This window comes from Passer montanus, unplaced genomic scaffold (genome assembly GCF_014805655.1).
Source record: "Passer montanus isolate IOZ18808 unplaced genomic scaffold, ASM1480565v1 scaffold19, whole genome shotgun sequence".
NCBI lineage: Eukaryota > Metazoa > Chordata > Aves > Passeriformes > Passeridae > Passer > Passer montanus.
Genome location: NW_024366480.1, coordinates 7,418,765 through 7,444,738, shown reverse-complemented (window position 1 = coordinate 7,444,738; position 25,974 = coordinate 7,418,765). Strand labels below are relative to the sequence as shown.

Sequence of the window (25,974 nt, the reverse complement as noted above, 5' to 3'; positions counted from 1 at the left end):
CTGTCACTACAGCAATAAAAAAAGCTAACAAAAACATTAAATATCCAATAAGCAAGTTACTACAACATTCAGCATTCTTGATCGCATTGGGTTTTGTACCCAGGCGACCAGATGCCTCCAACTCTGGATCCATGTTTTGCTTTGTGGGGTTTTTTTAAAAGGTTACTAAAAGTTCTGGGAGAGATAGGCTAAAAGAAAATTAGAATATAGCTTGCTGTGATCAACTGATTTTAGAAGTAGAGAATTTAACATCTCTAACAAGTAAAATACATAACTTGAACAAAAAATGATGGGAAGTGTTCTCTGCTGCGCTCAAACCACTTCTTTTAAACGTCAGATTTAAAAAAAAACTACTAAAACATACAGGTAATTAAATAAACTCTTTTTGTTTGAAAAACAAATTCCTTCTTAAAGTATTTGGTAGCCAAATAAGCTTGGTAATTATTTCCATTTGAGGCCCAGTATATTGGAAATGAGACAGCATACTTTGTAACACTAGTCCTTAAAAAAAATTACTGTGGTTTTTGACTTACACAGAGTGGGTTTCAAATTAACATTTTTTATGCAGACTTAGCAAACAACTTACTCATGTTCATTGATGTAAAGTTCTGCAAGTTCATGCCAAGCTTCTTGGTCACCAACAAATCTGTATAGAGAATACAAGAGAGGGAAAAAGGAAAAAAAGAAAGAATGTGCTAGGGATTCTGTAAATGACTAGCACTGAAGCAAAAGCGTAAATTAAATGCAAATTCCACTTTAATTAAAAAGATTTATCAGAATAGCAAAACACAATCCGTATTCTTGTAAGACACTCACTGTTCCAGATACTCATTCAGCTCTCGGATGGCCTCGAGATTTTTCCCCTGGGCTTTTCGAATGGCAATCTTACGCTTTCTTGCTGCCTACGGGTTGACATTAATAAAGGATTAGGCCTCATAATTCCCTGGGTTTTTGTAAGGAAAGCAATTTGACTGTGCAAATTAGTATCTCAATACCAGTGGAATTCCACTGCAGAGACACTGCTAGGTTGAAGTTTATAAACATACCCTATCACATCCCACTGAGAGACTGAAAACCTCTTCTTACAATCACATTATGTATGCTTTTCTTTGGAGGCACAAACTGTATGCATTATTTCATTCAAATAAATGACTGTCCAGATTCTGATAATTACAAAACAGCAGGGGATGCTAATCTTCAGCCATTCCAACTACCCCCACCTTCTCATTCACAAGATCTAAGACTGTAGAGGAGAAATGGTGACTGAGTCCTAGAGAGTCCCACAGCTGCATCTTGGTTATCTCTGTAAGAATGGCTTTCAGCCTTTATAAAATATTCTTGTTGAAGTGCTGAATGGCACCTTTAACTAATGCTAAATACACACCAATTCCCTAAAATAGTCTCTCATCATTCTTGGAGGAAAAAGTAGGCTCTGCAATGTAAAGGAAACAGTGATACAAAATCACTATTTCAATGCCAAAAATTGAGCAGTACTTTGATGTGTGGGTAGAAAATGTACTTCAACTTAAAGATACAATTGAGTTATAAGAATTACAATGGATTTAAATTTTGAAGTCCAGAAAAGTTGTCAGAGACCAAAAGAAGGAAAGATATAGAGGATTGTAATAGCTGATTCCTCTGTACTTTAATCCAATATTCCAGCTTCTGAATGATGCTGGTTACAGTTTTCAGGATCCACAAGGATCTTATTGAGTCAGCTCTTAAAAGAATGGTCCTTACACAGATCAAACCTGTGACCTTGATGTTACCAGCACTGTGCTCAAACCAACTGAATATCAACATACACCTGAGGTGTGATTCAAAACAAAGGAATCTTCCCAGCTGGGAGCAAACAATACACCTCAGCCAGCCTGAAAGTCATCAGATCAGAAATCTGACCGAATGGAAGGGAAACACAATTCCAGCAGAACATAACTCAACAAAGGAATGCCATCAGCCTCCTTCCTTGCCTCTCATCCCTGTGCTCTTGGGTGACCACAACCACTGAGACCAGACATGAGACAACACACAGTCTGGTGTCCATGACATCAACATGCACACACACCTCTTGTCTGCAATTCCTCCATGAGATAACATTAATGACAAAAAATATAAAGCACATTTCTCTGGTAATTAAGTCCCACTGTTTATCCCCTTATAGCTCTCATTCTATTTCATATCTTCTAAAGAGTTTATATAGTTGGATATCATCTTTTAGAAGCCTTGACAGGACAACTCTTCTACAAAATATTGAACAATTTAAATATTTGAATTTCAGATAGCTCTGAAATCACTTTCTTCATGATGTACCCTAAGTTCACAGTCACATATACCCTACAAGAGTTCTTGTATATTTACAGGACATTTTAAACATAACTACTCTCCTAAATACTTTTTTATCCTTTGATCCATTTGAACAAATCAACTGCTTTCAAAACAAGAGAGTGGTAAATTAGTTCAAGCACCAAAACAGAAAAGCTAAAAATTATTTTGACGTTTAATTAATTTCCTTTTAATTCATCCCCTTTATCTCCCTCAAAAACACATATTCAATAGAAATTCAGTGAAAACAACTCAAGTAAGGAAAAAAAAAATATTTCACCCTTCTGACTACATGTAGAGTAGAAGAAGACAGAGAGAAGACTAATCAGAGGCCAAATCAGAACACAAGCGTGGTTTCCACTGCTTCTTTGTCAAACTGCAACCTGTGAAGTTACATACATCATTCTACTTTTACTGGGAGACATCTGGCTAAAAGCCATAACAGGAAATTTTAACTGCTGACACATTTATTACTGTAACAATCACACACTCTCTATTTTATTTTTGCTTTTCTAAAAATAAAGATAACAGCATAATTAAACTTATTTTCTTTAAATTCAAAAAGAATAATCCCACATGCTTATCATGCTGCTATAACAAACAAAACAAAATAACACCCCAAAATAACAACCAAAAAAACCTCAACCAAACCATTGTTTGCTGTCACATTTTATGGAGTTCTCAAAGCTTTTGTAAAGCAGGTCACACCCTTCTATGGTGGGAACACCAGGGCAGTGTTAACCCAGTACCCAAAGCTGACATTATACACAGCCCAGTGACCTGCCCACCGAGCCTGAAACATGAAAAGAGGAAAAGTGGGGATAACAACATGCACAGCCAAAGGAATGCATCAAGCAATCACAGCCTAGGAAGACAGAAGGGTTTTTGCAGGTAACAGACTATTGACTTTATAAGTGCAGCTTTTAAAATGCAGCTTTTGGATTAACGACTTGGTTATTTTCAAAATCTAAAGAAAGAGCCTGATTAAAGTAAACCCCTGAGAACTAAAATAATCTATTAAATATATAAAATCAATCAATGTATATGAAAACTTAATTTGCAATGGCAAACAGGAACAGTCTACATAAGTCACTCTTTTCTCTGTTTCTAATGCAACTCCTTCAACTGTATCCAAGTCAGTCCTCCAAGAGAGTTTGGAAATAGATTTTTTTCCATAGCTGCTTTATTTCTTAACCACAGCACTCACAAGTAACATAAATCACAGGAGCCTCAAGACATTAATTTATGAAAAGCTACAACTACTTCTAGCCACAAACATAAACTGATGTTTACCTATAGCAAGCATGTAATCTAATGCAATCAAATAACAAGAACAAAAGCATTAGACACAACTAACATATTCTGGCAGAAGTACTTAGGAATTAAATGAGTTACGTTTACATCTGACAGAATCTCCCTGCTGCACCAAATCCCGAGAAATTTCTTCAAAATTACACTTTTACAACTTTTAAAACTTTTGTTTTTTGGTCTACCTTCCTCACCATCAAAAATATAGCAGCATCTAGGCTTGGAATCTGCACTCTCTTCACCCTCAAAATGCTGGGAGACAAGTTTATTTACAGAGAACTCCAAGTTTACAAAAGAGAGGCTCAGCCACTCAAAACAGTGCTAACATCTTGAGGAAGAACAAAACGTTGTCTAGTAGCACAGAATTTTTGAGAGACCTTTTAAAAGCATTGGAAAGAATTCAGTGAGGATGCAGAGTGTTTTTAAATGCAGATTCTAACTTTTTCCATTACATTAATAAAGTCATAAAGCCAAGAGATATGCACAGAGGTTTTCAGTAGATCTGGGATTCAGAGGATTGATATAAGGTGAAAAAATGAATACATAAAACAAACTACTATTGCTTGCAATGGTATTCACAAACTACTCTCCTTTCTGACTTCCTATTCCTAGATTTTCCTTCAATCATGAAGTCTATCAGTTTTTAAATAAAAATAAAATTCAGTAATTCCAGTAGTCAGTACATTAAGAAAAATATATACAAAAAGGCCTGCATTACAAACAAAACATGGACCACAGTTTGTGTGCCGTGAAGTTCTAATTCTTGTTCTCATTTATATTGCTCCTGAGCTCACTGTGTGAGTCAGCTTAAGTGCTGCTCTGTGAGCTGCAGCTCATACAATTTCCTGAGCATCCTGAGGACAGCAATATAACTAACAGCAACTTACATTCATAGCATCAATTTTTCTTTATTCCCATATAAATTAAACAAAATGCTTTACTGCACAGAACCACTGTCAACACTAATAACCACTTCAGCATACAAAAATAGTTATTTGTTAAGTAAAGCCAGGCTTACACAGTTCTTCAAAAGCTTTACCTGGCATTTATACCATATTTCCTATTTTTTACCTGCCTTACAACCAATCAATAAAAGAAAACCAGACAATTTCATGTTCCATTATGCTAAAGGTCCTCTTTACCAAAAAACTCACATCTCAAAACACAAACTCATTTTTAGCAGACCTATTGCAAGATACTAAAAAACTGCAAAATGCAGAGCACAAATTTGTTCAATTATTAATTGCAAGTCCACCAAGAATATTCTTAATAAATTAGTTTTTAAATGCAGGAACTTGAAATTAGTTTGAAGTCTAAGTCTACTAAAATAGTCACAAACAATTACATTGATAAAGATTTAAAAAACGGCGTTCAAGGTGTACATTTCAGTCCTTCACATCACAACAGTGAGACTTTCTAGAACAAGCCTCCACAAAAATTAACTCAATCTTCTTTCTCCTTCCACCTTAAGTAAAGAAGAAAAGGCAAAACCTCCAGTGCTGTAACAAGATCTGCAGCATTTGACCACACAGATACTATGACACAGATTTCCCCCTCAACTTTCCAGAGTTTAAAGCAGAAAACTCGAATGGTTATTGGCTAATTCTGTAAATCCATAATTCTTTATGGAAAGATATTTGCATCTTAAAGAAATACTTAAAGAAGCAGTATCATATGGATAAGCTACTTCAGTATGTACAAATTTATTAAGGAGTGAACCTTTCTAAGGTATTTCTTTTAAAGACTAGCTATCCCCAATCTGGCATAAGAACTAGTCCTCAATTTACAATGATTCTTTTTAATTAGCATCAAGTAGACTCAAAATGAAGTGAGGACTTGAACATTTATCAACTTCTGCATTTCATTAGTAAAACATACCAAGAGAGAGTCTAACATTGCTCTAAATTTCATGGCCGTAAAGAAAGTATTAGCAGGAGAATTTTCAGCGACTGAGACCTCTATGAAAGAAAGAATTTCTTATCTGTATAACCACTACAGCATTTAACACATTATATTTTTCATCTTAAAAATAATTTTTTCTTTCCTTTTAACATTTTAGAAAATGTGTATTTAGTCTAAGAATTTGATCCATTGAAACATTTTCCTTCAAATTGTAATATGCAAATCAAAACAGAAGTGCAAACAGCTACAACTGACATACAGGGAAAAAATTACACGGATGTCAAAAAAGCACATAATCAAAACCAGCACATAATCAAAAACAACCACAATAACAAATTTATTCCTACCAGAATTCAGACTTTTTTCACAGTTAGCCGTGCAATACAGTTAAATCTTGCAAACTCATGCAGGCACAGAACTACTGGGTGGAAGCTGCCCTTTTAGGGATAACCTCAAAGCAAAACACAACTTTTTGTATCCAATAAACAACCTATAAAGTCTAACACCAGCACAGAGAAAATTGGTAGGAGCTTCACAGGCTGAAAAACTACAGCCTGGAATTGGAAAACATGAAAAATGTTATATATCAACAAAAAAGTAAGAACAGTTTACACAGAGGAAAGTAAGGCTTCCCTTATCTGGTGGAGTTCTTCAAGGAGTCGTTAAGTGTAGGTGAATAAAGATCCATGTAAAAGTCATCTTTGACTTAAAATATAATTTCAACAAGATGTCTCACCTCGAAGCTGAAAGCTCTGAAGGAAACTAGAGTTACCACAGCCTAAAAAGGGAAGGTATTCACATGGATAAATAAGTAAGCCAAAAGATATAAAATGGAGAAAAAGAGTTCTCTGCACTGAGAATCCCAGAATCACCTGTATTAAAAACCACTGCTCAGCACTCTTGAGAAGAGATCTAACAAGGGAATTAATAGTGACGTAAAGTTAAATGTTAATAAGGACTTATTTAAGTAAAAAGAACAAAAGACAAATCCAAATATTAGCATTCACAATAATGAATCATAATGAATACTTTTACCAGCACAATAAAATGACCCGTGAAACTTAATCTACACAAATGGCTGCATATAGGGACAAACAATACTAATTTAATGTACACAAAAAACCTGTCTGAATTGGTCTGGTTAGGAGGGAGATACTGGACTTGCAATAAACAGTTCTATAAAACATCAATTCAGTGTTCAGAAACCATCTTAAAAAATTCAAAAACCCTGCCCCAAAAACCCAAACTGAAAATACTGTGATATGGGAGTTATCAGAAAAGCATACAGAAGAGACACATCTATGGCATTACTTTGTGATTTTTAAGTCTATAATGCTCCTGCATTTTTAATACTGACTGCTGTTTCATCTTCTCATTTCTCACCCAAATATCAGAAAAAGCACAGAAATTACACGGAGAACAGCAGCAGAGTTTTAAGGCACAGAATGGTAACAAGAACAACTGCACATTAGGACTTTTTAGCTTAGAGGGAAGAAAAGTGCAAAAGATCCCTATAGTCATAAGTATTAATAAAGAGAAAACAACTGCTGACAGTAACAGACAAATTCAGAGGCATTAAATAAAATTGTTAGATTGAAGGTGTGGGAACAGAAATAAAACCACAAATGGGAGATCTGCACAATCCATTAAAAAATTACAACATTTAATTTCTCAATTATGTTGTAGATGTAGGCATGGCAAACTTAAGCAAGTTTAAAAATAAGTCTATGCAGGAATTTCATGAAGAGCTATTAAAAACAGAGTTAACACTTCTGGCTCAGGAAAACTGCAACATGAAGATGAATAGAAACTGGCAGAACAGACCACAGCATACTGTCATTGCCCTGCTCTTACACATTTCTGGTATCTGCAGTAAGTGAAAGCCAGACCCAGGACAAGTAAAACGGACTTCTGCCACAACTGCAGTACAGCTGCTCTTCTGTTCTCAAATACTTAATTTCAAGAGACAAAATCTCCATCAACATTTAAAAGTGCTATGCACACAAAACACGGGACAAATGGTGGAATGCACTCTGCTCTCTCACTTCACCAATCATGACTGAAAAAGAAGCACAAAAACCCTACAATGGTAAATGATGCTCTGCCAAAAGCAAAAAACCCATTTTTTTAGGACCACATAGTGCATTCCCAGCTTCCCCAGCTTCTCACTGGGTACTAACTGAAGTAGCAGCAGCCACTCTTCACAACTCTCACCAACTCCACCCTGTGTCAGTCAGTGCCAAGCTATCTTTTTCAACTCCCTTTAAAACTATCACTGTACACACCTATGTTTAGGTCTAGTTCTGTCTTTCCTGGCAGTGTGGCCAATATATTTAAGCAAACACACATGCCACCTCAGAAAATTCTGCCCATTAGTAGATGCTTCATTTGGTGAGCAGTTTTCCCTTTTGCAACTCAGAGCATCCTGTAGATAAATGTACAAAGCTGCAAGATCTTCACAGGAGGTCCCTGTTAAAAATTAATTTACAGCTACTGCAGCAGTTTTAAGGAATTATCACAGTTCAGATGATAAACAGAAATCCAGTGCTCAAATTCAGTGCTCATTATTCTCATCTTATTTAGTGAATACAAGGAGGTAGGGAAAGAAAGGTTACCTATACAGTCTAGATGGAATTAATGCAGAAAGAGATGAACTCAGATATTCATGGTATATAACTGCTACCTATTTACATGATACTAAGTACTAAGATATTGCTCTGAATCCTTCTAGTATTCTGGATTCCCAGAGGTCTTCAACCACCTCCTTTGCCTCTTCTGAAATATGTCCAGCTCATCTACAAAAAGAATCTCAAAGTAGTAAGAGAAAGGGTAACTTCATGTGACCACATGCATACCCTTTTTTTCTGCCCACTCCTATAAACATTACAGTTGATGAGAACACTATCTTACTACAAAAATTTTAAATTCTTCATTCACACAATGATATTACTAAACCCACGATGGTATTGATACTATCCACATGTTCTAAGCTAAGGAAGCAGACAGTGTCTTGCATTAAAAGCTTAGTCGAAAAAATGGCAAGAAACAGCTGAAGAATTATCCTAATAAAGGCTCCAGATTCTATGGATTAGAATTATGACAGAACTTTGTGCCTTATCTCGCTTTCCCCTGACGTAATGACCAAATGCTCTGCAATCTTCTTGATGGATGAGCTGAATAACCAAGAGAGACTGCAAGTGCACTAGGATGACAGTGGAGCGGGTTAGAGACCAATCTAAGCCTTGAATACATGAACTCAATTTCCTTTCTCAACAACAAGCTTCTCTGCTCTGCTGAACAGACCACCTCAAGAAGAGCCTGACTGATGGAAAATATTTAGCTGTCTAACTAAAAAGTTTTCCTCCAAAGCACAGCAGGATAAGGATTTCTCAATGAAATACATAAAGAGCAAAAACAAACAAACAAAACCTTTCTACCAACACTACTAAAAAACCCAATAACTCTCTTTTATTTTGTTCTGAGAAACAGAATAAACATTTTATCTGAAGATCTACAAACAAATCAGTTACTGTTCAGCATCACTATAGACATTTTGAATTGGACACTACAAGAAATTTTAACTAACAAAAGAGCCCTATAATAGAAAATAATATGCAGCCTTAATAAGAAGAATCTGAAAGCTTGACCTGCAACATGCCATTATTTCAACCAAAACAGACAGGAATGGAAAAGATTCTAATTCTTACCCTATTGAAATGTATGCAAGCTATGCATTTCACAAGAGTCACATTTCATTCATTAAAGTCTTCAGAACTAAAGAGACTACGACTCAACATCTACATGCTTTGAAAAATGAAACAAAATCTGAGGTGACATTACCACTATTTCATTGTCAAATGAATCATCTTTTTCAGAGATGAGATAAAACTCAGAGATTATCCTATTTTAAAAAATAAAGACTACTTGGAATTCTATCCTAAGAAATTAAGTAATTACTGTTAATGTAATTTCAGCAACAAAACTTCACATGAAAGTGTAAATGTCCATTACATAATTTGAGCTCAAACTTTACTTTTTATAATGGAAAATTCTGCTATGTGTCTAAAAGAAGTATTTTTTGGAAAAATCTTTTTCCATGCTATTTTTTGATTAGTCCATGAAACCTATGATTTTTACATGATTTGTGTGAACAAATGTCTATGTTTCACTTAAAGCACTTGCCAAAACATGTAATGCATATAAGCAACTCCATGTGTCAGGAGACCAGAAGAAATTTCTACAAAGTTAGGTGAATGCCAAGACAAACTCTTCAACAGTTGCTTTTTTAAAATCTTGAAATATTTATTTTCCTCCAGCAGCCACACGTGTGCATGGAAATAAGTAACAGGTAAGTGACAAAGAAATCTACACATGACAACTTACCAAAACTTTGTACTTAACTTTCACTCTTGACATGCAAGCCTTACCCAATCAATTCTAGTTATATAGCAAGGAACTTTCCTTTGCATTCAACAATTTCCAATTCTATTATTAGAATTAAGAACTTCAACTACACAACTGTTCTAATATTTACAACGTATACTTCTAAATATTACAAGTTTATGGAGAAAATTCAAATAAAGTAGCAATCATACATTTTACTTATTTAAATATATAATTTTGTTTTATAATGCCATCCAACAAAGCACTCAGGTGACGTCAGCTATGTTGAGATGAGCAAAAAGTAAAACTGCCAAAAATATATATTTCAAAGATCTGTGGTCCATGAAAGTCACTGTAATAGGGTGCTCCATTTTCCACTGGTGTCAGCAAAAGGTCTTAAAACATGTACCAAGGTGACCCATTCTGTGATTTCACTGCAAATGGGTTCCATATTGGTCCAACTTGACTCTGAAGATTTAGTGTCAAACTCTTTGGGCCATGCAGTGATAAAATCCATCATTTACTATGGACACCTATGCATCTTGTGCTCAAAACTTCTTGAACTCAAGCTTCTACTATTTCAGGGAGAGTGAAAAAGAAGAGTGAAGAACTGAAATAGTTCCTTTTACCCTTGCACAAAATCTGTGAGTTTAACCTTCCACTCTTGTCCAGGTACTTAGCTTGGTATTGTTTCCACATGTGTTGCCTCAAAAATAACTTTCTGGTGTTTGGGGTGTTTTTTACTGTTGCTGCTTGCTTTTTAATTTGTTTTGTGGGGTTTTTTAATCGTTTACTAAGTTCAAGGGATGGCACACGATCTATATCCAGCTCTGGCATACCCTAGTTAATCCCAGTTATCTGTGTTTCTGTGGGTCTTCCCTTCCTGAATAGCAGACCACATCAAATAAGCTGACCAAGGAAAGGTGTAAGTTCAACACACACCTAGGAAGATTTACGTGAGATTGCCAAAATATCTGAAATAGCCCAAGTATTACATTTACACAAAAGTTCACCCAATAGACAGCTCCTCAAAACCAAGTAACACACAATGATTAATAATTTTTTTGATTTTCCAATAAATAACTATGTTATACAAAATCTGAAACTCCAGCATTTGTTCATATATCAAGTTTTATCCTTGCAGAAAAAAATATCAATGAAAATATATTGCTACAAGCTTCTCTAGACTTCTATTTTGGCAGCTAATAGCTCACAGTGGCTTTTACAAACAGTATTCAAAAATGCTTAGAAGAACAGTACAGTCTGTCTCACATTTTGTTTTGTACAATTGGCATGCTTTATGCATTTTGATTCAAGAACTAGTAAAATGGCTCAGACATGAATCAAAATAACTGCTATTCAAGCACTACCTGAGTGTATTAGCAGTTAATCCTTAAGTAAGATTACACATTAGGAGCATAGAAGACATGTGACAGACTATATTAGTCTTTTAAATACTCTGTATTCTGGGAAATGAAAGAGTTGAAAGGCCCAGCTCTAAACACTACTAAGACTTCTGGAAAGATCAGTAGCTATAATCTGTCTCTTAAAATCAGTGTTTAAGAAGGTATTACATTACATCTTCCCATCATGAAATGGTAATTATAACAGAAAACTATAGGAAACATATACAGCAATACAGACACACATTTTTCCACACTGAAACAGAAAATACAGTCACAATTTCAAACACATCAGTGCAGTTTAAAATTATCTTTTAAACTTACTGTATTAGTTGAATCTTCTTGTAAAATTCTGTCATATAACTGGATAGCATCATCATACCTGTACAAAGAAATTACTCACATTTATTTCTGCTAAGACAGAACTTCTGAATTTTTGACTCTCCTTGCAATAGCTAATAACCCTCCTGCATTTTTTAATACTGAAATATTATATATAATATAATATAACATACATATAGTAAGCAAACTATATTTATACAAAATTCCTCTGAGAGTGGTAATTATAAACAGCAGTATTTTTTTGTCACCAATTAAGAAAAACACATGGAAATTGCTTCATGAAATACCATTTCAGCAGCAACTTGTATATTTTACAGCCAGCATCTCATTCTCCTGCCTGTTCTCTTTGTCTACCCAATAGGTTCAGCCATCACATCCCTACTCCCCCTTTTCACATCTCCCAAGGTACAGAAACTCCAAGACTTGAAAAGCCATCCAAAATAATGACATTCCACTTCACTGTTGTAACTTAATGTAAAGTTCCTTCTGTTGTGACTTAAAAAAGTATAAGTAGCTGCATACCAGAAACTGGAAATATTCCTATAGGAGTCTAACACAGATTATAACATAAATCTTCACAGAAAATGTTTTCCACCATTTCCAACTTTTTTTGTTTATCAATTAATTCTGTTATCTGAAGTGTGCTTGAAACAGGTTACTTCAGGTGCTATGAGCACTCCAAACCTTCAAACCTTCTGGGAAACAGCTCTGTGTGTTCAATCAGTTGTGTATATGGCCCCAGCAAATGAAATAATTCAATTCAAACCACATTTCACTACATAGCTGTTGTGCTATTGCCACAGAACTAGGGCATACATTGTGTCTTCATGTGTAGTTTGACAAGCAGTTTGTCAGGGATACTACTGATTGACTTCTGATGCTCCACATTCCTTAGACATCACCTTAGACACTCATTTACATACTTCCACTGCTCCCTAAGCACTGCTGACACCAGCATAGCTCAGCTGTCCACCCCAGCTTCCCTAAGGTGTAGAAACTACTTGTAGAAACAAGGCAGAAAGGAAGCACAAAAGCAGAAATGAGCAGAAGGCAACAGCTACAGACCTGAGCAGACATGCTGTAAAATGCTGTATTTGTGTTCTCTGTTAGTTGCTGCTTTGTCAAATGCATTTTAGAAGGCTGAATCTGATGGCCATTATCCCAGCTTCACATGGTGAAGTTCCAGAAAGTTATTCTTTTTTTTAGCAGGTGTCTACAGGAATGTCTCAGTCTATGGGGATGTTCTTCACTGTTTCCTCTTCCTGTCCAGGAAAGCAGGATCCTCCCTAGATCCTACAAGTCACTTGGAATTTCATAAGTAGTGCACTTCAGCTGCAGTGAAACATGATGCCTGCAGCCTAAATCTTCCTGGATTTCTCTTTTAGTTGGGGGAGACAGACACGCTCCTCTGGGGCAAGGCTTAGAGAACCTGCAGACGGGATCCTGTTCAAAACAAGCCCAAGTTGAAACCTATTTCTGCTCTGACTTCTAGAGAAAACCTATGGACATGAAACTTTTGGTTTTGTTACTTTCTCTGCTCCTTGATACTCTCATGTTTGTGCAGCAATTGTCTCCCACAAAGATCAGGTCCCATGCAGTAACATCTTTAATGCAGACACATAAACCTAAAGGGAATTATGACCCATTGTACTTCTGAATAGGTTTTGGGAAGGGGGAAAATCTGCTGTAATTCTCTGTCTTCCTACCCTATATAAAATAACGACAAGAGAGCTTAGTTTAATGGAAATTCTTTAAAAATACACACCTTATATACAGTGAGTGTGAAGCAGAGCATCTGGCTGCCCTGAGACAGCTCCTGAGAATGGAGTCTATTTATTCATTCTCGTTGATCCAAGCAATGGACACTTATCAGTGCTTCATATCAAATACCATTTTCAAAGCTAATTTTGCAAGAATGTAATGGATGAAGAACCTATGCTAAACAAGCATCTTTTAAAAAAGCATTTAGGCTGTACTTCCAATTCCTTTTTATCAAGATGGCCCAAAGGCTCCAAACTCACCAACTCAGTGCAAAATGTGGCATGGAACAGATTTCCTATCATTCAAATGCACTGGAAGTCATTCTTAACACCCAAGACAATTCCTATAGAACAGAATGTTGACAACAAAGATGTATCCAAGGAGAAATGTGTACAATAAAGTTAGTCCTGAGGTCCTGAGGTTATTCATTTGGAAAGTTGCAAAGTTTTGATCTGTTCATTATTTTAGTAATTTCTGCTGAACTTAGTATGTTATAATCCTTTGACATTTTGATGTTTCAAAAAGGTCAGTCTGATGTTTATGTTCAGGCATTCTGTTCCGTTTGTTTTTTTATTTGTTTCTATAACAAACTCTATAGATTTAATCCTTTTTAAGTTCATTTACCTACACTCAGGAAACAAGGGTAAAGAGCTGCACCCTGCAGTAATAAGGAGTACAGAAGAACAATTAAAGCAAAAAAACAGCTGGCACTAGTTTTCGTATGTTGCCATAGCTCTCTGAGATGAAACCTAGGCCTCACAGAATTTGCCAAAAAACTCTGTGTTGTTCTACTTTATAATGGCTTATGCTGTGAAGTAAGAGATCCTTCTGATGTATGATATCTGATTGGAAGACTGCAAAAATGAAATACTGCACAGTACCTGCAAAAATGCAATACAGATGTCTAAAAATCTTAATATGATCATGGACAATGTTATTTCCTATAAAGAAATTGCCCGGCATTATTTTACCACTTGCAATGGCTGAATGCTTTTTAAAGAAAGAGCAAAGATTTTTTTCAGACAGAAAGTACATTTCTGTTTTAATTCAGGCTTTACCTTTCCATGGCTTCAAATCTCATCCCAGTTAATCGTTTAACTCTGTGGCTCCCAGGAAACTGCCGTCTCAACTCCTGAAGACAAAACTATACAAAGAACCAAAAATACTATTGTGAATATAATTATCTTCACAGAAGCTAGAAGAAAAAAAAAAAAAACAGAAAAAAAAGGCCTTCACTCATAATTCAACTACCTGACATACCAGTTCTGAGTAAAAGTAAATACCAATTTTTGAAACAAGCAATAAAAGGCATTGACAAAGAGAAGGCTGGAAACTGAAATTCTGTCTGTTAGATGACTGATTTTAAGAAGTATCTTCCATACAGGGCATTAGATTGTCAGGCCCCCTTGGAAATAGTTATTTGCCCAGAAAATTACACTCACCAATTAAACAGCACTGACACTCTTAAAACTTGAATTCTATTTAGTTGTCCCACAGTCACACAAGGCAGTAAAAAAAAACAAAGACAGTGAGAGCTTAAGTGATACTTCTTTAATAAATGGATATTTCACAATGGAACAAACTATGCTAATACAATGCTCTGTGTTTATTTTTAAAATAAAACCTTGCAATCCAAAGAAAATGTTTGCCACTGGCTTGGGTACAGCCTGCTGGCAGAAGAGGCATAATTTTTAACTCCTCAAATCAATGAGACACCTGGGCTGGATAAAAAGAATTCATCATAGACAGATTTTTCTGGATTAGCAGAGGACATTTGGAAGAGGGAGTGAGTCACAACTTCCCCACAGCAAGCTAACTCACAACCATATCATGGATGTGGCTAAGTAGCATTGTGAAGTTCCTAGCTGACTCATGACAGTGGGAGGCAGGACAGTCCATAGGCTCTCAAAACAGACCAGTGGTGTGCATCACATTAAAAGCTTCAGACTGAATTCTCTTCCAGGCACTTATTTGTGCAACTCAACTTAGAAACTTGTTCTTCAGATATAAGGTTCTAGCAGAGGCCTATCTACATAATCTGTTCCATCTCATCAAATCCACTGGTCAAAGGACAAAGTACAGATCGGTAACAATTAGTAGGATCCCTCTGTGTTTCTGTAGATAAACAAGTTGCTAAAGCACATCCAAGAGGAATATTCATATCTCTCCCAGATGCTAAGAAATAGAAGAGAGAAAAGCAATAGTGACCAAAGTTGTGATGCTTAGCCTCAAGCAAGAACAGACTGTTTTCATCACAATCAACTTAATTTGCGATGAACCAAGATCCTTACAATGCGATTTCACATAGAAAGGCTCAGGTTTAGCACAGAAATTCCTTACTGGCACTTTGAGTGATGCCTAGGAGAACTGCTGTTGCTCTAGTCATAAAAAACTACATGCACTTATCAGCATGTTACATGGTGACTGAACTAATCTCTGACCATTCTAAAGAGACAGGAAAATTTACATAAAACTCCAGAAAAGTAGACTCATTCCAGCTTTTAGAACCCAGACAACCTTGTAGACTTTGAAAAGAACTGTTGCATACAATAAATACTGTGGTCTAGTGATCAGAGAACCCTGAAGGACTGTGATTTTTAGAAACACATGTACTATTTTTCTCAAAAATAACAGTACAAATTAAAAAGAAAATGTAGTATTTACAACACTAAAGTCCACCATTTGTAGATGGACTTAAAAAAATTCTCATTGACAATATCAAAGTAGTGCTCAAGTGCAGGATTAATGCAAGAAGAGAACTGTTCACATTAGATCTCACTACACAACCATTACTGAACTGAACACCACAGTCCAGGGGCCAAAATAAACTCCTGTAGATTAAGCTATCAGACACAGTAAAGTGACAGGAAAAGTTGTAGGAAAGTCATGAACAACTCACTGTAACACTGATAAAACCAAAGGCATATTAATAAACTATACCAGCTAGATCTTCAAAATGTTCTGGACTCAGCAGCACTGAATGTCCTCTTTTTAAAATGGGACTTGTAATTCCCATAATAATTTATTTTATTGAGGACTGGTTTTGCACCATGTCAGTAATGTACTTGTGACATTCTCTCAGAATTTTCTCAGTTACAATGGCAAACACAATTTGCATGTGAAACTTCAACTCACACTTAATTTGCTTTCTAGCTTTTTAAACATCAGTCAAAGGCAGAGAAATGTAAACCTGGACTTCAGCAGGTAAAACACTGGTAATGCAAGTGCTGCCAACAATAGGTGATTGCACTAAACCATCTGTGTGAACCAACTGGCTGGCTGCAGCAGGGGCTGCATTACACATGGGTTTTTGGTGCCGGATAAAAAGGACAAAGTAATAATTAAGGAAAGCAAAAGAAAATATGAAAGTCAGAGAAATTACTCTAAAACAACCTCAGCTTTTCATTTGGAGTAGATTGTACCTATCCCCCCCACAAGCAAAATGCATCCCAGCTGTCAAAATCTCACTGCTAAAAAAGCAGAAGAGCCAAAGCTGTTTGTCTACTTTGTAGCTACAGGTCTAGTAAAATGCCACAGATGACGTTAACTTGTTCAAATTAACAATTTATTTATTATAAATCAATCAAATTTTTAAAAAATTAAATCCCTCTAAGTTTCCACCTGTGCTTTTAATCTTATTTCCAAGCTGTATACAAAGTGCTGCATTCTCTCATCTCAAGCAATATTCCTTAAAGTGCACAGACACTGAAATTTAAACTCCCTGCTAGGGTTAGTAAAAATAAAGAACGTTTCACAACTGATCTTTCAATACTGGCTCTGCCAACAATTTTGTGAAAGTCTTCTTTAAAAGACCCTGAAAATAAAGACCAAATCTGTTTTACATATAAATCAGGACACAGAAATGTATTTATTTAAACAGTAAGCCTATTTGTTTTTGTTTAAACAAACAGCTATACTACAACAGTACTTTCTTCTGAGGGACAAAGAGAGGGAAGTTCAGTGGGTTCACAAGTTCAAAGTCTTGTACTATATTTTCCAGTATATTCCATTTCAACATATGTGTATATACATATATGGCCAGATAACTCTGTCTAGTTCTGCCTACCTTCACACCCCTTGCATTAAGTTTTACCCAAATGACATCACACAAACCTCAAAGATTTTATGAGGTACTTTGTCATCTGACAGAGAACAAGGCACTGGAGGAACAGTTGCAGTGAAAGACCTGGAGCCCTGAAAAGGGCTTTTTCCTTAGAATAAGCTCAAGTTTGATGGCTTTCAGGGCACAAGGTAAGCCTCTGTTTTCTTCTGATTTTGGCTTCAAAGGGTCAGCTAAGCTGACTCAGTTGTTTTGTTTGTTTGTTTCAGTGGCTGTTTTTGTTTTTAATTTAACAAACAGGTTACAGTTCAAAATAAGCTAATTCTATCTCAATTTTTGTTTATATAATTCAAATAAATTTGCATACAAATTGACTCAAATATCCATTAACAATATTTTTATCAACAACCACCAAATAACTTGGATTGCAGTGGACTTCTGGAGGTCACCTACTCCAAATTCCCACTCAAAACAGTGCCAGTGTGTGCAGAGCCATACCCCAACCTATTTTTAAGCATTTCCAAAGGAGATTCCACAGCTTCAATGTGCCATTTTTATAAAGTATTCACTAATTTTTTCATAATACATAAGTGGAATTGCCTTTGTTACAGCTTATGTCCCACATTTGTCTTTTGTTTCACACCTATGAAAATATGCACCTACCTTCTTTATACCTTCCTTCCCATCAGTATTCAAAAATCCCTTCTTGGCTCTCCTAAGATTTAACACGGATCTCCCAGCCTTTCCTTACACATCATGCAGTCCAGCTCCTTATTAATCTTGAAGACCTGCTCCAACATGTCAGTGACTTTCTTTCAGGGTAGCCAACATGACATATAATATATGTAAGATGGGTCATTTTACCTCAAAACATTCAGAAAACCAATATAATTTGAGAGGTTTTCAATAAACAAACACTCTCTGTACAATATGGCAACTTCAATATTATTCTTGACCTTCAGCCCATACCAGAGTAGCTGTAAATATTTTCATGGCTATTGGAAGAGATGTGATCTGTCTAAACAAAAGTTATGCCTTAGAGGAGGTAGGTGGTGGCAGTTTCTTCATAGCTGTGCATTTCTTGACAGATATTCTTTCTACCAGTCCCAGCTATGGAGTTCAAAATATGCTTCCAAAATAACTTCCAAAAAACTATCTGGAAGAGACATCCAGGATGAATACACAACAGTGTGAAAGGAAAGTCAGCTTGAAAACTTACCAGCGCCAAATCATCTCGACTGCAGTCCAGGGCAGCAATCATCACCTGTTCATAAATTATCCAAACTGGACACAAAGAGACAATAAATGCAGATAATTGGTTTGGGGCTTGTTTAAGATAATAGGAAGCACCTATCACGTAAACAGGATTAATTAATTCTGTCTGTATATTTTTCCCCTTCTACTCCCACAAATCATGGCTGAAACATGAACAAATTAAGAAACTGCCGGAATTAATCAACAACTTATTTAAGCAATTTAGCACTTTCAGTGCCAAAGTACTTTCTGACATCTTGAAAGGCAAAAAAGCTCTAATTCTCTATTTTTCCCAACATCATAACTGCCATGTTCTAGACAGATCCCTGTGAGGACTTGCTTCAATTTCTGTCATGTGCTGAAGAACAGAAATAATGCAAATAATATCTCTGTAACAGTTTCAAATGAAGTTTTCACACTGCAGTCTAAATACTAATATAGCAAGCTAACAGTTCTATCATGTAATTTTTAAGGCTGTTTTCACTGCAGCCCACATTTGGGAAAGAAATAAGCTCTTGGAATTCTGGAAACCTATTAGACTAAGAAAGCAATATATACTTCATCAACATCAGCACATACTGGAATACAATATAAAGGCTGTTAAGTAAAATACAGACTGAAAAAACAAAACCAAAACAGACAAGGGAACTTTTAAAATAATGATTGGTTACTTACTGTCATCTCCAAGTTTAGATGCATATTCATTAATTAACTCTTCCCCAACATCCACTATCTGTTCACTGTTTCGGTAGTTTTCTTCCCTCCATTTCCTCATTTTATCACGCATATCTGTGGGCAAAGGGGAGAAAAAAAATTGAGATTTTCAGATAGTAATGGCATTTGAATGTGCATATAATAGGTAAGACACACATCTGAAGAATGGGATTAAAGAGCAACAGAGCTAAGAAAGTGACTTCTACTGAAATTAAGTACTTCTACTAAATTAGCGAACAGATCTCTGAAACCTTATTACCCAAACTGTGCTCATGCTCTAACATTATCAATTCAACTTCTAAGTTAGCAGTCTCTCAGGACAATAATACATGAAGTAAAAAAATTGTATACCTATTTATACAATAAATAATAAAATTTATCCATTGTTAGGTAAAATAGGCTACAAGAGATTTCTCGTGAGTAGTTTCACCCATTTACAAAAAACACTAAAATTGCATTTCTGCTACAGGTGAATAAATTTTCACTTGAAATTTTAGGAAAAACATTAGAACTTCCATTCCGAAAGGAATCTACACATTCCTAGAGAAAGGAGCTCCAATAAAGGTACACATGGATGTGAAAGCTTTCTACATGGGGGAAGTGTCCAAAGGTATAAAAGAACATCACTGTTTACCCAGGCAAGACAGAAATGACAGTTTATTTTATAATTAGGATTTTTGTTTCAAGAGCACATTTAAGATCTCCAAGAGAGCAGGCATACTCACCAAGTCAGCTAGAGAATGCTACCTTGCCTGAGCTTTATTTATCCTCTAAACCAGGAAATTGTTAAGAATGTGATTTTATACACATATATACATTTATCTAAGTATAGCTGTTCTATACACAAGAACGAATTTTAAGAAAACTTAAGGCAAACAGTTTTCATTACTAGATAGTGGCTTTACTAATAAGAAAGTACAAGGATAACTCTTTCTAGTATTTCTTAAAACTTTACAACATCTGGAAAAACAAATACAGCGATAGAACTAAACACTGTCAGTTTTTCTTGCACTTCAAAACATAGAGTTAATGTAAATGACAGTTAAAAATTAAGCACTAAAAGTTGTTCCATCTACCTGAAGTGATCTCGGATCGCTTATAAGACTCTTATTGTGCTACATTTTGTGTTTTGAAATTCAACCAAAACCACCACAGGGTTACATTTCATATGCATGGGCAAAGTTAAATGGTTCTAGACATATGATGGTCCCTGGAAATTCAACGTTAGACGGCAAGAATGTGAGTGAACACAAACATTCACAAAAGCTGACAAGCTAAACGCCTAAAAATAAATAAGCTGTCTGATTTCCACCCACTCATTTACTTGGAAATTATCAATGCCTTCATTCCAGTGTGATTCCAAATGGAATAGTGTCTGAATTATGTATTAACAGAAGATACATCTACCATTCATCACACAAGTCCAACATTTACAGCAATGGAAGAAAACTTCTAGCATAAAGAATAGAACACCAGCTGATGAATGAAACATTTATTGATTTTAGAAATACTGAATTTTATGTAAAAGGTAGAAGAAAGAAAACACTAAGAACTGCAGTAAAATTATACAAGTCTTTTTACAATGTTGTCAAACAATGAATTTTTTACTAAAAAGTCTATCAAAATAGTCAGACAATAATAGTTTGAGTCTCCGAGACATAATACAAGGCTGGGGAGACACAATTACAGATTTTAGAAGAAAAAAGCAAGTAAGGTAAGGAAATGTCAAAAGTTTAATTAGAACTTTTACTGTCACCTACAGACTAGTGCTGAGCAATTGATACATTTGTTTTAGATTTGGGTTTTTCTAAATTGGCACCCATAGCATGTGTAAATCAAAATGTTAGAAAGGAGACACTTGGGACAATGTTTACTTTTGCCCAAAACCACGGAAGCTAAGAGACACAACCTGTGTTTAATTTTTGTGCCCAGTAAGGTCTCAGTTCATTTGGCCTGAACAACCAGATATGAAGAAATACTCCTATAATTACCAACACTTTCACTGATTGATTGCATCACAGTTTTCAAGTCCCTGACATCTAAAAGCACGTGATGAAATGAAGGAAATTTTCTCTTTGGGGCAGACACAAAATGCCAGAATGTCACCTTGGCATATTGCAGCTACCACAGCAGTCACTCAGGGACCTCACAGCCATTACATTTCCAGAGCTCATTTGTATATTGATATCTCTGTTACAGACACCAAATCTTCACCCACAGCCCACCTCTGTGCACTCTCATCTGGCAGGTGCAGGCAGAGGCAGAGATGTCATGCTGGGGGCTGCAGATGCTGCCTCTAACCCTGGCAACTCTGCAGTCAAAAGGGCTCCAATTAAAAAAAAAAAACAACCAAAAAACAGCAGATCACCTTTGCCTGCTGTAATCACATAAATCTATATATAAAATCCAGAGTAAACTGATCTGGCCCTTTGATTACAACTGAAAATTAGGAATAGCTAAAAGAGAGCAAAGACAGGACAGAAAAAACTGTATCAGAAACAGCTAACTGCACGTAGATTATTACAGAGATGAAATGCTAGATGTTTCCTATTTCCTAGAGACTTGCCATACATACTGAATATGAATTTATTTTCTAAGTCGTAGAAGGGGAGTTTGTCACCTAACATTAAAGACAGAAGTGCTTGATTTTTAAATTAATTTGGAATTTTCTTTTTGTATATAATGTGTTCCGAGATACACACATTTGCAAGAAATACACATGCTGGTAAACTTCATCTTATAAAGCATTTTATGATATTTTCAAAAATGACAAAGAGTTCCTTGAAAAAATCTCACAAGAACACGATAATGAAAACTTTTAAAGTGCCACTATTGGAGGAGTGTAATTTTTAATACAAAAAATAGCAGTACTAATTTAATGTTACAGAGAACTTAAGCAAGAGGCATTCAGAGCCAATAAAAATCTAAAAAAAATACTTCATTTTTTCAATTTATATAAAAAGAAAGCTGGTTTAAAGAATACGCCATTCCTTTCTCTTTTTCATTTTGATGACCACTTAAGAGAATCACTGACTGAAAGAAGAGTTGCCGTGACAGCACTCAAAGATCCCCAAAAAGCTCAGCAGTGACAGCTGAAAGGCAGTGCTTCCCTTTAGCAGGGTGTGACGTGTTTAACACTATTATGTTGCTGTGCAAGGTTAAGAAAAGAAAACCTGGCTCATTCTGTCCAATTATGACAATTTGTCAGATGCATTTTCTGTGAAAGTAAATTGTTATTTTAATAGTTCTTGAACTGCTGCCTCTTTGCAGATTGTGCTATATTTTACACTTGTGTACTCCAAAACCTGCTCTTCAAATGAAGTTACACAAGTATTTGCTTTTTTAAATATTTCCACTCATGGGACAAATTAATCTTTAATGTATCACTGAAAATATGATAAATATTTATTCTAAGAAGTTCTACATAGCTTAAGAAAGTTCTAGTAAAAGGCTACACATCACCAGGTACCAAGTGATGTGCAAACCTACTACATCATGCCCCTTGGGTACACCCACAATTTTTGGTTTCCTGTCACTCCACAGAGTTTCTAATTCTTTTATTCATGAAGGAACCAGGAAATATGCCATTTTCCCTAGAGTAATGAGAAAAAGTATTAAAAAAAAAAAGAAAAAAAGCAACACATCAGCTTTGTCTCAAGTAAATAAGCTTTACTGTAAAATATATGTTACATAACAACATACAAGCTTTTATAATTAGAACAAGTATTAAAAAAAAAAGGCAACATATCACCTTTATCTCAAGTAACTAAGCTTTAAATATATGTTACATAACAACATACAAGCTTTTCTTTCAATACCACAGTACTCTGTGGTATTGGATCATGTAAGCCCATTGATCAAGACCATAAAGTTAAACAAGATGTTTTCCTGCTACACATATTTCCAAATACACTTTAAAGCTTGAGATACACATGTCTTGTTTAGAAAGGCCTGGGTATATATAGGACATATGAATCATACACCTAGTTTCACATAAATTAGGCATTTTAGAGAGATTCAAAATGAGCTACATGAAATTCCTAGAACTGTGTTCAAGTTCTTTGCTGGGAACTAGGTCACAACACTGCTGGGATCACCTCATCCATGAAAAACTACATTGCACTAGGATCTGTTAAAGCTCACACGGAGAAGAGAGAAAAGCTATCTTTTTTAAGAAGAGTCCTTGCATGGTCTCTTGCAGGACTCCTTTTTCATTTTACTTTACTCTTGCAATAGAGAAAAAAAATACAAAATTTTTCAAATGTGTGCTTCCAAAGTGGAGACAGTCCCTTGTACCAACACACACCAGCCTTTCATTTGGATGAACACTTGAAGAGATTGAGACGTTGATATGATAAAACTCATAAGCTGGTCCTCTGGAATTTCTCATTCAGCCCCACCCATATGCAAGACTCTACACCTAGCACCATGCCACAACTGCCAATGAGAATTCTTGGAAACAAAATGTGGAGGTTATTTCAAAGAGCAGGAAGCTCACCTCAGTATGAATTAGCCAAGTCCAGAAGCTGTAAGCTTGAATATCCTACACTTGGCCTCTACATTAGAGTATAAACATACACTCTGCCATACCCTGGGCCAAAACAATCTAGGGCTGAATGTACAGAGACATGTCCACATGTGTGTTACCCACCCTGTGAAAAAGCTCATTGCTCTTTTCCATCATTGACACCCAAGAACAACCAGCGGAAAAAAAGAAAAAAACAAACAAACAAAAAAAACCCCACAAAAACCCCCCAAACAAACAAAACAACAACAACAAAAAAAAAACCCAAAAACCAAAAAACCACCCAAAAAAAACAACCAAAAAAAACCAAACCAAAGAACAACCCCCCCCCCCCCCAAAAAAAACAACCAAAAAAAACCAAACCAAAGAACAACCCCCCCCCCCCCCCCAAAAAAAAACCCCAAAACAACCAAAAAAACCCAAAAAACCCCATCTGCTCAAGAATAATAAAAACTGGACATTTTTTCAACACAAGGTGGTTTGGGGTAAATTCTGTGAAAATCCAACAGTAACACAAGTAATGATCTATGTGATCTCCACCCAAGCTGAGCTTCTCAAGTACTATATGTTCATTCAAGAAATAAATGAATGGTCAATCAAGGTTTTCCCAATGTTCCTCCTGTTAGCTACAAAATCAAACCAAGCATTAATTCATGACTGGACAATTATTCTACTACTCAATTATTTCTTTACAGATTGGCAGTATGTAAATGAGAACCCAAGATCACACAACTTCTCTCTGCATTGCAATTATTCTACCGCTCAAGTAGAGAGATTGGCAGATTGCAAATGAGATTGGCAGTATGTAAAAGAGAACCCAAGATCACACAACTTCTCTCTGCATTATATTCTGTACACTATAATGTTTGCAGTGCATGGTACATAGCTAAAGACCCCCCCTTTATGGCCAAAACTGTTACTATAAACCACTCATTTATTGTTGATAGGAGACTGGAAAGGGCTTGAGTGCTGTCTTGAGCTCACATGGTAATACTGCTTATGGAAAAATAACCACTGAGAATGTCAAGTAAAGCTCAGACAGTATTGCTATAGCAAAAATAAATCACCATTAGGATCAAACAGATGTGAAAGCCGTAAAGACCTGGAGAGTGAGATTTGCAAAAACTTTGGTCACTTCAGACCTTCTTGAAGTTTGCATATAAATGCTTATGATCGAGCTTTACAAGAGTATCAACAAATTTTCAGTTCACCAAAAGACGAACCATGACGCAAACTGCCGACCCTGCCCAGAGACCATTTTTGCTGTAAGCGCTGTACCCAGGGGGCGAAGGCCGGCAAGCGGCCGTGCCCGGGAGGCGCGGGGGGTCCCGCCGAGCTGAGGCGAGGGGAGGCGGGCCCGCCGCGCACCGGGGCAGCGCGGGACGCTCCGGCCCAGCGGCGCTCACCGTCCGGGGACCTGCGGGCACCGAGCAGCCGAGCGCAGATCGCCGCTTTGCCCACAGCCCGAGCAGCCGCGCGGCCGCCAGAACCGCCGCCCCTCGCTGCTGCTCCCCAGGCCTGGGTACGGCCGCCCGGCGCCGGCCCGAGCCCGCCGCGCTCCGGGAGCGCCGCCCCCTCCCCGCGACCAGGGGCCGGTCGGGCCGGGCACAGCCCCTGCCCCGGGCGGGGACCGCCGGCTGCGCGGCGTTACCTTCCCAAGTCACGTCGTACATCTCCGACACCTTCGCCATCTTGGCGGCCGCGCCGTGACGCAGCGCGGTGACGGCCACGGCCGTCATTGGCGGGAGGGCGGGAGCGGGGCCGGCGCGGCGGAGCGGAGCCCGCAATGGTGCGCGGCCGCCTGACGCCCGCGGCCCGGTCCGCGCGGGGCTCCTTCCATCCCCTCTGTCACCGTCGCGGCGGCCAGAGAGAGCCTCGCCCCGCTGGAGGGGAGCCCCCGAAGGGCCGAAGCTTCAGGCAGCCGCCGCCTGTCCCGCCGGGCCTTTGGGCTCTGTTAGTCGGTGCTCGAGTCGGGAGCGCGGTGACGGGGCCATGCGTGA

General features: G+C 37.0%; 1 protein-coding gene across 1 annotated transcript in view; it reads right to left on the bottom strand.

Annotated features, from left to right (window-relative positions):
* The window catches only part of EMC2 (ER membrane protein complex subunit 2), a 38,384-nt gene extending 12,667 nt beyond the window's left edge, over window positions 1–25,717 (bottom strand). Inside the window, exons 1-7 of the mRNA XM_039706213.1 lie at window positions 25,626–25,717; window positions 19,411–19,524; window positions 18,701–18,765; window positions 14,480–14,565; window positions 11,643–11,700; window positions 817–902; window positions 587–646 (exon numbers count right to left, since the gene is read on the bottom strand). Of these exons, the coding sequence (XP_039562147.1) occupies window positions 587–646; window positions 817–902; window positions 11,643–11,700; window positions 14,480–14,565; window positions 18,701–18,765; window positions 19,411–19,524; window positions 25,626–25,713 (557 nt within the window). The 5' untranslated portion in view covers window positions 25,714–25,717. The remainder of the gene's footprint in view (window positions 1–586; window positions 647–816; window positions 903–11,642; window positions 11,701–14,479; window positions 14,566–18,700; window positions 18,766–19,410; window positions 19,525–25,625) is intronic.
* Window positions 25,718–25,974: the final 257 nt, after the last annotated feature.